At 43.9% G+C, this 14,964-nt stretch overlaps 1 protein-coding gene across 2 annotated transcripts in view; it reads left to right on the plus strand.

Annotated features, from left to right (window-relative positions):
* The window catches only part of PDCD6IP (programmed cell death 6 interacting protein), a 322,785-nt gene that overhangs the window by 99,936 nt on the left and 207,885 nt on the right, over positions 1 to 14,964 (plus strand). For both annotated transcript variants that reach the window (XM_069214865.1, XM_069214874.1), the window contains exon 11: positions 12,263 to 12,374. In XM_069214865.1, the coding sequence (XP_069070966.1) occupies positions 12,263 to 12,374 (112 nt within the window). The remainder of the gene's footprint in view (positions 1 to 12,262; positions 12,375 to 14,964) is intronic.

Raw genomic sequence — 14,964 nt, forward strand, 5'->3', positions numbered from 1 at the left:
TATCACCTCAGCACATGTTACAACAGCAAGACTCTCTTAATACCTGAGTATTCCATATGCCAGTCGTGTCTGTAGGTGCATAATAATCGCTTAATCAGCTGTGAGTGGCAGTAGTTGTGTGTAATGTGACGATTGCAATTTGTCCATACAGGCCCTTTGCTGCAGGCCTCCTACCAGGATCCTGAGTAGGGACTGTGTTGTCCTACGCTAACGCAGGGATTTATATCTGTGAGGTCTATGGCTTATAGTGTATTGCTTCATTATCTGATAACAGCTCGTTCCCCCCCTTACCTAGATGCCATCTTGACGTTGTCATCCAGGTGTAAGCCCTCCGTGCCTGTTACTACCTCTTATGAGTTCAGGACGGGCGGGTGTCATTCTTGGCCTCAATTAAAGTTAAAAAGTCATCCCATAGTCCTGGCCCCTTTATTGTCACCCCTGGTCCTGGAGTGAGGGAAGAACTTGTGCTTCCGCCCTTGACCATTTCAACAGGTCAACTAACCAATGGCGTGTGTCTGGTGCATTCCTTGCTTTCCATTGCATTGCCAGAAGGCGTTTAAATAGCACAAATGCCATATCTGTGCAACTGTGTACTTGTTTTCCTTTCTTGGACCTCACGCGGACCCCAGTTCAGCTGTGGGGGGGATAATGAGTGACCAACCAGTTCTGCTGTTGTGGAAGTTATTTCATGCCAGGACTGTTGGACTGGTGGACAGGTCCATGTCATGTGGTAAAAGGTAGCATCCGGTTCTCCACATCGCGGGCATTCGTGGCTAGTATGGGGGAACATGCGCTGGAGCCGGTGTGGGGATAAATACGTTTGATGTAAATAGTTAAACTGAATATAGCGAAATCTTGGATTACGCAATACTTCTTTTATCATGCTGAGCGCTGTAGTCCACACCGATTGTGGCAGCGGGGCTGGGAGAACCTCGTCCCATCTTGCCTTTGCTCTGATTTGAGCATCATCAGAGTTCCCATGTAGGATACTGTAAAACTGGGATATAGTGTGGTATGATCCCAGGCTCATTAGTAGATTATGTAATAGCGGTGAGGTTATGGGTTCAATGTCTCTGTTTAGCCAGACTTTTCATATAAGTTGTTTCAATGCACAGTAGGTATGAACTGTCCTGGGCCTACATCCTGCGCGTGTACGAGTTCAGTGTATGACGTAATGTGACCCTCCTTATTTAGATCCCCTATTGTTTGTATTCCCAGTTCTGGCCATAGTTCAAGGGTGTTGTGAAGCTGTTAAATTTCCACACTTCTTGGACGGCCAGTAGTGGAATCCTGGGTGGATAGGGTGGGATCGAACCCCCACCAAGTAAGTAACGATGCCAGCACTTACGAGCCACGACCATCAGAGTACTACCATGCCGTGGAGGGCTAGTGTGGTCCTGCAGCCACAACAATACGTTTGTATGTCCCAGGCTGTTGTGCACCAGCGTTGACTCTGTATTGGAGAGGTTCTGTATCCATTTCAATGGCCAGTGAAGTTGCACTGGCGCTTAGTACAGCTCATAATTCGGCATACCCGGACCCCCCAGACAAGCAGTAAATATGTTTCAGTGAGTGATACACGCCGGCGGCCGCTTCCCCATATTAATCCTATCAGCAAGCTATTCAGCGTTTTAAAAAGCGAGCGAGGGAGAACTACTGGGAGTGCTGTGAAGTAGTGTAATATTCGTGGAAGTATTATCATTTTCGCAATCGCTACTCGCCCCAAAAGCAATAGCGAGCCTCAGAATGTTAGGGAGCCCCTAATCGATCAGACCACGCGTCCAAAATTTCCCTCTATTAGATCTGCTGTATTGTTGTATATTTGAATACCTAGATATTTAGATGTGGAATAGCGCCATGGCAATCTGTGTTGTGAAAGTCGATCTTAAAACCTCTGGAAGCGGGGTCAATTGGAATAGACAAGATTTCGACCAGTTCACATGCAAGCCAGATAGATCCCCGAAGAGATCCAGTAGCTGCAATAGGTCCAGTAGCAATGACGTGCATTTATGTAAACATATCAGCACATCAAGCGTGTAGAGAGATATGATCTGTTGTCTGCCACCATCAGGTATTGCCCCACTGTTGTGCACGTTGTCTGAGCTGAGTTGCCAAGGGCTCAATGTTCCACAGAGTTTCTCTTAAACAAGCATTTGCAATGCAACGAGTCTCGCGTTTCTCCAAGTTAGAGCTATAAGCAGTTGTAAACTCCCAACCAGACTTTTCTTGCCACATTAAATGGAAAAAAAGAGCGCGATCGCTCTGCTACAGTTCACTCCTAGTGAAACCTATCGGCAAAAGTGCGATTATCTACGTAACCGGCAAAAGTGCAATTAACTATGTAACAGGGTCGATGTCATGGAAAGCGCTAGACTTCTGCCAAGCGAGATCACACTGCGAAAAAATATAAAAAGTAGTCCACAAACTGGACGGAGAACAGCGAGCCTCGCATGTTTTCAGTACTTGGTCGCTGCGCTTGAGGAGGACTAATGACCGGAAAAGGCATGACATATGCATGCCTTCCACTAATGAAAGCAAGCAGATTTTAACAGGCAAGCCCACGAACCAATGAAAGACACTGACGTGACATGGATGGGGCTCCGAGCCCTTTGCTAACTACTACAGCGTCTCGCATGCGACGGAGGCTCGACCCTAAAAAGTCCATCCAAAAGTATCGAAAGCCTTCTCAATGTCTAGGGATACCGCAACCCTGTTGTGTTCCGACTATGGAGTGTCTGACATTAGCCACAGAAGGCGTCTAATATTTAGCAAGGGGTTTCGCCCGGGAATAAACCCTGATTGGTCATTGTGCACTAAGTGCTGCATCAGTGGGTGCAGTTGATTCGCAAGTATCTTGCCCAAACGCTTACAGTCCAGTTTTAGCAGCACTAAGGGCCTATATGACAGCACATCTAGGGGGTCACGGCATGGTTTGGGTAACACTACTTTTAGGTCTTTGCGCTGTGAATCTGGTAGCTGCCCTTTTGTTTGCACTTGATTTAACATCTCTAGATATGGTTTGAGTAACTGCACAATGAAGGTATTGTAATAACCCATCATTACCTGGAGCCTTGTTGCGAGCTAATTGTCGCAATGCCGATTTGGATCTCTTCAACCTCTATGGGTTTCTCTAACTCCATCTGTTGTAGTGGGGAGAGATGGGCGAGGGGAAATGAGTGGAAAAAGTCTGCTACCCATGCAGCTTAAGGGTCGGGTCTTGCCGCATATATTCTGCTGTAGTAATGGTTAAAGGCATCATTTATGTTTGGCTGCGTGTTAACCACGATCCAGGAGTCAAGGCTTATGGCACCTATGGGAGTACCTCGAATTAACCATGCTAATAACGTGCTGGAGCGATCGCCTTCTGAGTGTGTCCATCTATGTAATGTCGGTAATCATAATTTTGCATGCGCCTGTCCACCTCTCTGTCGTGCATGTGGTTCATGAAGAGCATCAGGGCCAAGCATGCCCTGCGCTGCTGTGCATTCCACATTGCGTAGGTCTGTTTCTAATAGTGTTAATTTGCGGGCCAGTATTCTCTGCACACCTCCCGCTGCAGACTGTGGCCTTTCACCACTCCCTTGTTGGCGTCGCACTCTACTGCACTCGACATGGCCGCCCCTCCATTTAATTCAAAATATTTAGAGATTCCCTCGTCCACCTCCTGGGAAACGGAGGGTCCGACAGCATGTCTGCTGCAAGCGCCATGTAGTTATGCAAGTGCGCATTCTTCTCCACTGTATGGAGGCCATCAGTGGGCAATGGTCTGACAATGTCTTAGTCAAATAAAATGCCTTGATGGTATCGCAAGCCAGTCCAGCAGAGCTGAGCAGAAAATCTATGCGGGTGTGCAATCTATGAACTGGGGAATAGAAGGAGTATTCTTTATCTGGGGGTGGAGAAGGCGCATACATCAGAGTCCCCTCTCGGACATCCACATCCCCAGTTCACGTGACATTTTTCTACTGGGAGCGCCTTCTAGTGGTGGATGGGACCGATCCATATCTATATTTGGCACACAGTTTAGGTCACCTCCCCATATAATGTTGGCTGTGGGACCCCGAAAGAGTGTAGATGTAATCGACATTAGTAAGTCTCCCTGATTCGAGTTGGGAGCATATATCCCCCTGCTATAGGTAGGGGCTTGCCATCTAGTGAACCCTCCAATAATATATATCGACCGTCGACATCCACCTCGTATGGAACCTCGGGAGCCACCCATACTAAAACACCCCTTTGGCGAATGCTAATGTCGTTATACCATATATTAGTCCCTGCCATTTGGTTTTCAGGGTGTGCAGTTCTTCAGCTGTGAGGTGTGTTTCCTGTAATATTGCTATGTGTGTTCTATGACGTTTTAGGTATGCATATAACTTGCGGTGTTTAGTGGAATTGGCCATGTCTCTCACGTTCCATGTTAATACGTTGTAGCTCTCAGTTCTCATGTAGTTGTGAGATTGTGAATCAGTATATGATCTATTGGTGTGTTACACTTGATCGCAGTCACTATGGGAGTCGGTTTTGCAATTGGATTCCCACCTCCCGTGTACACCCCCTCCCCCCACCTCCCCCCCCCCCAAAAACCTGTTTCAGCATGGTCCGTGTCGAAGAACATGTAATAGAATCACAACAATGAACAGAGTGCAAACTTACTGGGCTATGCCCGCCATGTAACATGTAGGCACAACGGTTGCCACTAATAACAATGTTTCCAACAGTGACCATTTGGGAACCCATGTGACGTGCGGGGGCGTGGGTAAAAGGAGCTGAGGTTGCGTGGGTTTCGGCTCACTTAGAATAACTTCTCACCCGGTCTCCCCTGTTCACATAGCCACATTGTGCCGGCGTCCATGGTATCAGGCCCCGGGGACGGGGGCACTGAACAGGCCTACAAGTAGAGTCAGCGGGATGAGATGCAGGGCCTCGCCGAACCTATCGCTGAGTGCAAGACCAGTCTCCTCACTCCCTGCGCTGCCACAAATTATTTGGTCTAGTCCCTGGATCCAGGGTGATGCACCAAGAGCCACAGATATTGTGCGAGCTTAGAGTAAGTCTGCTATGCGTGGAGTCAGTTCTGGGCCAAGTGTAGAAGGGGTCTTGGAGTCGCTTGATCGGCCCTGCGACAAGTCCATGGCTTTGTCTTCATGAAGGGTGGTGTACTGATTTGGTACGAGATGGGTAGCTTCTATCAAGGCCTGCGCTTGGCCCTCGACTGCCTGTGCCCTGGATCTGCGTGATGTGTTACCAGATTTCTTCTTGCGCCGAGACTGGGGGTGTGATCCATTCTCCCGTTGAAGGTTCATCACATTTTGGTTTAACCAGGCCCTTGGCATGTAACCATGTCCATGAATCTTCCGGAGATGAGAAGATGTGAGTTTTCCCCCCATCTACCACCCGAAGTTGTGCTGGGAACAACAATGAGTAGGTGATATTGCACTCACAAAGAAGTTGTTTAACCTTCGCGAATGACATGCGCTTGCGTTGCACCTCCATGGTGTAGTTGGGATAAGATGTGATATTATTGTTGTCCAACTGCCAAAGGCCCTGAGATCTGTAACTCTGGAGGGTCAAGTCACGGTTGCAGAAATTAAGGAGCCGTGCTATGAAGTGCCGCTGCGGCCTGCCCGGGATCCGGTGAGCAAGTTTGACTGTGAAAAAGGGTGAAAAATTATTTGCTCACACCGTGGTCTTCAACCATTGTTCTAGAAATGCCTTGGCGTTGGGCATCTCCACATGTTCCGGGAACCCCAGAAAACAAACATTGTTTCTCCGCAACCGACCCTCCACATCCTCTGCTCTGTGTTTCAGTGATGATACTTCTGTCTCCAGCTGCTGCAACTGGTTCTGTAGATCTTTAATTTTGTATCGTACCGTTGTGAGTGTGGTTTTGTTGTCGGACACCCTGTCCGCTAATTTGCAATGGTCCATCCTATGTATATTTACCCCCCTCGCCACCGAATCAATCTTACGCTCCAAGGTTACCCTGGTGTCCAGAACGGCCTGTAGGAGCTTATCAAATTAGGTGGAGTGGACCCGGAAGGTCTCATTCATTTGTTGGATGGTCACAGCATTGTTACTCGCAATAGAAGTTGGAAGTGGCACTTCCCCTTCTGTTGGCAGTGGTGGCCGCGTCGCCTTTCGTTTAACAATGACTGTAAGGGACTCTGCCCTGCTCCTCGCGTTTTTCAGTCTGTCTGTGGCTCTCCTCAACGCAGTCCACCATCTGTCTAACGCACCGCTTGTAGTACACATGCACTTTTGGGCAATGTAGCACCATGGTAGCCGACACTGGAGTGCAGGCTCTAGGATTCGCACTTGGTCCCGTTCTATGTAACAATTGGTTCAACCAGCGTGCCTTCAAGCTGAGTACCTACTCGCCAGTTGGGGTGGCCAGCTAGGCCCCCCTGCGCTCTCTTGTTCCCCTGGTGACCAATCAACATGTGTCCACTGTATAGTGCTCTTTCAGGCACCTGCAAAAAGCCACACGTTAGTTCCCCAGGAACCCCTACCCAAGAGGGGGCCCTGTACTTCTGGGGTGTTCACACCAGAGTTCAGTTTTTATTGAACACCGGTCGGCCTCTAGCCTGTGTACATTCTTCCTGCGATGTGTTGCCTCCCTTGCTGGTAAAAAAGCTCGCCTCCCTCACCAGCTCCCTTGGCATCGGGGGGCCTGCGGTCGTGCTCTGCTCCCCTCATGATGACGCATACAAGTCCGCGAGGCCCCCGCATTCCGATCTCCAGCTGCCTGTGCAACTTCCACGTTGGTCTCCGCCGGGCCCCTCCTCCTCTGCCCTGCCGGTGCTCCTAACTATATGGCTCTCGCGCCGACATATGCAGCGGGCAAAACCCATCCAAGTGGTGCCTCCCCCGGTATCACCGGTTCGTCCTGACATCTTCACATTCTCCAGAGCAGTCCGGGAGCGGAGCTCGCTAGTTGGCATCTGCATCGGTCCTCATCTTGGCCACGCCCCTCAACCAAAGTTCCCCCCTTAATTAGGTTAAATAGGAAGTTATCAAAGATTATAGTTTTCTAAATATTATGTGAGGGAAAATCAATGTGTTTTAAAAAAAATTAAGCTAACCCAGGGCGTACGTTTTTGCCATAGAAAGCTTTAAATCATGTTGTGTATGGTGAAAAATAAAAATACTAACCAGGGCTTGAAAAATCATTAAAATTTGTTACAGGACTGCAGGTCGAGTAACTTAAATAATCTACTCGACCTAACTATAATGTACTTGACCCGTAAATGGGTCTCAAGTTGTGTGGTCCTAGGCAAATAGTTTACAGAGTCGCCTTTTTTCTTAATTCACACATATGATTACACCTTAAAATATGTGAGCTCGGCATTTCTGCAGTGCAAAGAAACCTCTTTTGTTTGATTAAGTAGACTAAAGTTTGCTGCATGAATCACAAGAATCTAGCCCACATACCCATAAGGTCTAGCCCACATAACCTAGGACTTCTTTTAGTTTACTAACAACATTTCCATCAGGGCAGGAGTATTTCTCAATTTGTTTAAAAACTCAATTTTAATAAATATATTACTAAACCATGGTGTGGTAACATATTGTCATCTACACACAGAAACTTTCCAAGAAATGTCCAAAAACCTCACGACTAACTTGCAGCTTTACTGATAAAACTATATAGTGTATTAACAATCTATGAAAATTGGGTTTCAGGAAACATATCATACAAGAGTATCATTTATGCAGATTATTTGGGCCACGGTGGTCAGGTGTATGATTGTGTCAGTTATGTTGATGGCTTCATTTGACGGCCCGGGGCACAAGTATTTTGTTTATTTCTTTTTTTTTTGTTTGTGGTGCGCTTTTGGGTCACATGGTATTAATGAACCCCTCCGGCAAAGGCCCTCGTTGCAAGGAGTTCACGTTATAAAATGGATGGTAGGGTTACGCTATGGTGGCCAGATTCTACACACCAAACATGCTTCCACAGGTCATATGCGGTGTTAGCCACTTCAGTGCTGGGGTCGGCCACTGATTTTTGTTTTTTTTATTTAAAAAAATTAAATAAAAGAAACCTGGGAGACGGAATTCTTCTGTGTCTACCCCCCCACCCGCCCCTTTGTGACGTTAGTATGACGCAAGGCACGCTGACATCACGGTTTTCTCCACTGGAGCAGGAAGCTGCCCTGTAGCCACTTCCTTCTCCAGTGGGAAAAACAGGTCAAAACGGCCTCCCCGACGTTCGGGAAGGTCTTGTTTGAAAGAGGAGATTCTACCCTTTCAATCGAGGCCTTTCTGAACCGGTTTCCTGTCCCTCGATCGGCCAGCAAACCCCACTATACACCAGGGATTTCACTTGGGGAGGGGGGGGTGTGGCGGGGGCCTCCTTGGAAAACGGTTGTATGGTATAATAGTTGTATGGTTTCTCTGGAGGCCACTATGGCCCCCAAGGAAACAATACTGACAAAAGGAAACACCTTAGTCACACGATGTCTTAATCCATTAAACCTTTATTGGCAAAAGAAAAACGCTAACCCAACACGTTTTGGAAATCAATCTTCCCTTGTCTACAGGCATTACCTTGTCCATATTTTCATTTCTATTTATTAACATAAACACTATAAACAATATAAACAACGGCCGTTAAACATTCCTCATTTCATTCCTACTAGTGCGGCCATCTTTAAACATGTTTCTATTGGCACATCAGCTTTTTTTTGGTTCTTATTATGTTTACTGATAGTTCATTATTTCTCATATGATCTGCATTTTTTGTATCTATTTCACATTTTACCACATTTTCACCAAAACGTCAGCCATATCATACAATAAAAATTATATATGATCAATTATATATTAACTTGTATAGCATAAATTACAACAGTTTTCTTGAGTTGTATCAAATTCATCAACCATGAATGTTTTTTTTATAACAATATATATTTTTGTCCTTTCTATTATATTATTATTATTTTTTCCCCAAGTAGGTTTTGCAAACTTCCATTATCCAAATTCTTATATTCTTATACCCTGGTAACCCATGTTATTTCCTTCGCGGACAATATCACATATATTCATTTTTATTTTCTTACAGCATATATAAATAATATAAATAGCATTCACTGTCCAACCTTTCAACATACAAAGGATCTTTTTTCCTTTCGTACTAAAGTCTATATGCAATATAATAGCTCCTTTGCCTATCAGGGACCGTCACATCCTGTCCATCTATAAAACAAAAAAACAAACCCTTATTAGAAAACATATATTCAAGAAATCCATTAGAACATAATATGGACACCATTATTATAAATGTACCATGTGCATTCCATAAAAGCAGCTTTCAATTCCTCATAATTTCCTATCATAGGAAATTACCAGTTAATTCACCAGATGAACGGCTAATTCCTCATCCTTATTTAATCCTTCTGGCTCCATAGTATTAAGACAAATAATTAAACAGGATTCTAATTTCCTCAGTTCCAGTGTTCTATTTCCTTCTCTTAGATTCAATGTGACCCGCTCTAGAACCACAAATTTTAGTTTATTAATATTCTTCTCATGATGTTCTTTAAAATATCTTGCTACTGTATATGACTTCTCTTCATTTTTAATCGGTCTCCAATGTTCCAATACTCTTTTTTTCGCCATAAGAATGGTACTTCCTATATAAAACTTATTACAGGAACATTTCAAGGCATATATACAATAATCCGAATTACAAGTTACATGTTTTCTGATATTACAGGATCTTCTAACTCCTGGGAATTTTATTTCTTTACAGTTCTCACTATATTTACAGGCTTTATATTTTCCACAAATGAAAAAAAAATATTTATAGGTTTATTATTTTCCATCTTTGGCACTCAACATTGACTTAATGTGTCTTTTAATGATCTACTTCTTCTAAAAGTGAATCTAGGATATTCATCTAATGTCGCTGCTATGTTCTCATCCGTTTTCAGTATTGGCCTGACAAGGCCACTCTGCTGCATTTGCCCACCCAAGGAAGGGAAATTAATCTGGCATTCAACTGCCTAAATATTTGTGCCGGTAGTAGGCATAGCGGGTTTTGCAGTGTGTATAAATGTCTCGGAAGGAGAACCATCTTAGCGATGGCCGCTCTGTCCATCAAGGAAAGGGGCAGTGTGTTCCAGAATGACACAGGACTTCAGTCCCTCTACAATCCTACCATTATAAGATTGAGCTGAAGCTTCTGAGTGTGTGCAACGTTAATCTCCTGGTATCGAAAGTGAGATGCCTCCCAATGGAGGCCTAAATTAGGTAATCGTTCAGAGGGAGTCACGGCCAGAGAAACACGCGGGAACAGTGAAACTGCAACCCCAGGGGATGTGAGGTAAAACATGTCATCGGCATATAATGAGATAACGTGCCATACATAACCCAACTGAATACCCAACTCTTGCAATTCCCGACATACCCAGATAGCAATGGCTCCATTACAAGTGCAAATAGGATCGGTGATGGCGTGTGACCCTGTCGCGTCCCACGCCCTATTGTCCAAGCATCTGAGCGGCAGCGACCCACTTGCACTCCGACACAAGGTTCAGTGTACAATAGGCACACCCAATTGCGGTAATTTGGCCCATAACCCATGGCACGGAGAACTTCCAGAAGGTATCCCCAGTCCACTGTGTCAAAAGCTTTTTCTATGTCAGTGGCCATGAGCGCCATTTCTGCATCCCGGTGCAGTACCTCAAGTAAAATATGAGCCAGTCTCTGCAAGTTCATTCCCATGTTGCATCCAGGTATGAATCCACATTGGTCTTAGTGGATCAGACTGGCCATATGGCAAGCTGTGTGGCAAGCACTTTACAAAGGATTTTTTGATCCGTATTAATTATTACTAGGAGCCTGTATAGCTGACGAGTCAGATTTCTCCCCTCCAGGCTTTAGTAACAAACATATCTCCCCCTCCTATTGTCGGAGGCAGGATGCCGGTATCCCTAGCTTCTAAATAAATCTTCAGTAGTCTGTTAGTCAGTGTCTTGGGGGAAAGTTTGATGAAGTTCTGGGGGAACCTGTCGCTATTGGGAGCCTTCAGACTAGAAAGTGCTTGGACCGTTTCCCTAATCTCCTCCAGCTCTAAAGGAGATTGAAGGGCTTCCACTACCTCCACCCCCAACCATGGGAGTCTCAGCTCATTCAAGAAGGGAGTGAAACACTGCAGGTCAACACCCGGGTCTGCTGTAAATCCCCGCTGCAGGTGCGTCTGGAAAATGTGTTGTAATATGTCTGCTCTGGATGGGACCTTTTGACCTTCCGGAGTCATTAAGTGCATCACAGGCGGAGGGTCTTTTTCTCTATATAGCATCCAGGCTAATACCCTCCCAGGTTTGTCGCCTTCCCTGTGCAGTCTCTGCCTATATCGTCATAGTGTATATTTCTCCAGGTGGTCCCACATTTTGGCCATCTGCTTCCTGAGGGTTAGTTCCCTGGCTGGAACATCAGCCCCCATAGAGGCCACAGTTTTCAGACTTGGCAGTTCAGCTTCCGATTGTGGAAGCTCCACCCTGAGTTGATGACTCACCCCACATGTGAAGCCCATACCTACACCTTGTAACACCGCTTTAAGTGACTCCCACTCTATGGGTCTGTGGGATGTAGTGCACCAGTTGATATCCACATAGTCCGTAAGTGCTCTAGACAGGGCCTCCTATTCCATCTTATCGTCCAGTACGTCCACCGGCATACTAAAGCCTAGGAATTAACATTAGCTCTCAAAGCAACATGCCTACCGAATGCCTTAACATTTGCCTAGCTAACACACTTCAAAAATGTAGATTTGAACAATGTATAGTACAGCCAACCATGACATTTAATGGCAATTGAACATAAAACAAACACTCACCAACTATACCCACCATTATCTCTGTTTCTCCATGTGAAGCTTGAGTTGTTACAAGAAACAAGATACTTTGAAAGTAAATGGCAAACTTCTGCTTCTCAGTGTTTGGGTGTTTCCTGCAGTTTCTTTCTAAGACTCAATTCCAATAGATTTCTCAGTCTCCCAAAGTTGTCCACAGCCGGAGCTTGTGAAATGGACAGCGCAGGCTTGCAAATTTTTTCCTTTTGCCCAAATTTCTTTCTTGAGGTTGTTGATTCTTTAGCTGTTTGCTAGACATTTAAGCAGCATTTCTGCCTCTCTTGTTTCTTCCTTACTTATGATAATACATTTTGCAAGGGTACACATATTTATGGAATTTAGTGTTATACTTGCTTCTTAAATAGAGTTATTAAAATAATATTGTACTTGTTTTTAAAACAATAGTCACTGAAGATGTTGGATGAAGAAGAAACTACAGACAATGATTTAAGGAAAAAATTCACAGAACGCTGGCAAAGGACACCATCCAATGAACTTTACAAGCCTTTGAGAGCAGGTGAGCCTAAGTGTGTTTTAACATATCTAAGGACAAGCACCCATAACTGTTGAACATATATGTATAAAATGACTTTGGATTTCTCAAATAATGTGCAAACAATTGATAATTGATTCATCTTAAAGCTCTATTGATACCTTACAACAGTTTTCACCAGCTGGATGTTTAGCCATATTTAGAATTCATTTCTGTCAATAAAGTTATTTGGAGTTTGTATTTAGATTAAACATTAGCTTGTCATGCAGTAGATTCAGCTTGTAGTTATTGATTGTTCATGATTTTTGTATAGAAAGATAATACAAGTCTAGTTTTAAGTTGCATTTTAGTCTGCAAGGTGAACTTTTGCAGCAAAAGTGTCTCATTTCACCAATATGTGGATGACACCCTGGAATACTTGTGTATGGGCTGTACAGATAGTCTTCAGAGATTTACCACTTGCTTCTTTCAAACACTGACTCCCAAATATGCGGAATGGTAAACAATGCAGAATTGTAATAACTAGATGTAAGACTGTTCATAAGTTGACCATGGCTCTTAGCCAATATGGTTTGAAACTCAAACTAAAATGAACATTATATATTTAAATTTAGAGAACAACTATATATTACTTTAAATATGAATATGGGTAGTTCACAATGTAAGGAAAAATGATTTTGTGTTGAGATTGTACCATTAGAGTTGTAGTAAGTGTTAGTCAGTATATCTTGCCACTCATGTTTTATTTTAAATGTTCGTTTTCAGTTTGTGTAAAAAGTAACTACAAGGTCTAGAATGCCACATAATGGACATTATAGACCTGTACTATATAAGGAAAAGAGAAAAGACTCACTAGCTGTGAGCAAGACTTGTTAGAAGTCGAAACATGTTGGTGTTTGCTGTAACAAAAATAAATTAGAGTATTCAGAAAACCTCCGGGAGTGCGATGAAAATTTAGTCAACATTGAGATATATATATATATATATATATATGTGTGTGTGTGTATATATATATATATTTGTGTGTTTATATGTGTGCATATATGTATATATATGTGTGTGTGTATATATGTATGTGTATGTGTATATATGTATGTGTATATATATATATATAATATATATGTATATATGTGTGTATGTGTACATATGTATATGTATATATATATATATATATATATATGTGTATATACAGGGAGTGCAGAATTATTAGGCAAATTAGTATTTTGACCACATCATCCTCTTTATGCATGTTGTCTTACTCCAAGCTGTATAGGCTCGAAAGCCTACTACCAATTAAGCATATTAGGTGATGTGCATCTCTGTAATGAGAAGGGGTGTGGTCTAATGACATCAACACCCTATATCAGGTGTGCATAATTATTAGGCAACTTCCTTTCCTTTGGCAAAATGGGTCAAAAGAAGGACTTGACAGGCTCAGAAAAGTCACAAATAGTGAGATATCTTGCAGAGGGATGCAGCACTCTTAAAATTGCAAAGCTTCTGAAGCGTGATCATCGAACAATCAAGCGTTTCATTCAAAATAGTCAACAGGGTCGCAAGAAGCGTGTGGAAAAACCAAGGCGCAAAATAACTGCCCATGAACTGAGAAAAGTCAAGCGTGCAGCTGCCACGATGCCACTTGCCACCAGTTTGGCCATATTTCAGAGCTGCAACGTCACTGGAGTGCCCAAAAGCACAAGGTGTGCAATACTCAGAGACATGGCCAAGGTAAGAAAGGCTGAAAGACGACCACCACTGAACAAGACACACAAGCTGAAACGTCAAGACTGGGCCAAGAAATATCTCAAAACTGATTTTTCTTAGGTTTTATGGACTGATGAAATGAGAGTGAGTCTTGATGGGCCAGATGGATGGGCCCGTGGCTGGATTGGTAAAGGGCAGAGAGCTCCAGTCCGACTCAGACGCCAGCAAGGTGGAGGTGGAGTACTGGTTTGGGCTGGTATCATCAAAGATGAGCTTGTGGGGCCTTTTCGGGTTGAGGATGGAGTCAAGCTCAACTCCCAGTCCTACTGCCAGTTCCTGGAAGACACCTTCTTCAAGCAGAGGTACAGGAAGAAGTCTGCATCCTTCAAGAAAAACATGATTTTCATGCAGGACAATGCTCCATCACACGCGCCCAAGTACTCCACAGCGTGGCTGGCAAGAAAGGGTATACAAGAAGGAAATCTAATGACATGGCCTCCTTGTTCACCTGATCTAAACCCCATTGAGAACCTGTGGTCCATCATCAAATGTGAGATTTACAAGGAGGGAAAACAGTACACCTCTCTGAACAGTGTCTGGGAGGCTGTGGTTGCTGCTGCACGCAATGTTGATGGTGAACAGATCAAAACACTGACAGAATCCATGGATGGCAGGCTTTTGAGTGTCCTTGCAAAGAAAGGTGGCTATATTGGTCACTGATTTGTTTTTGTTTTGTTTTTGAATGTCAGAAATGTATATTTGTGAATGTTGAGATGTTATATTGGTTTCACTGGTAATAATAAATAATTGAAATGGGTATATATTTGTTTTTTGTTAAGTTGCCTAATAATTATGCACAGTAATAGTCACCTGCACACACAGATATCCCCCTAACATAGCTAAAACTAAA

The sequence above is a fragment of the Pleurodeles waltl genome, chromosome 2_1, assembly GCF_031143425.1.
Source record: "Pleurodeles waltl isolate 20211129_DDA chromosome 2_1, aPleWal1.hap1.20221129, whole genome shotgun sequence".
Classification (NCBI taxonomy): domain Eukaryota; kingdom Metazoa; phylum Chordata; class Amphibia; order Caudata; family Salamandridae; genus Pleurodeles; species Pleurodeles waltl.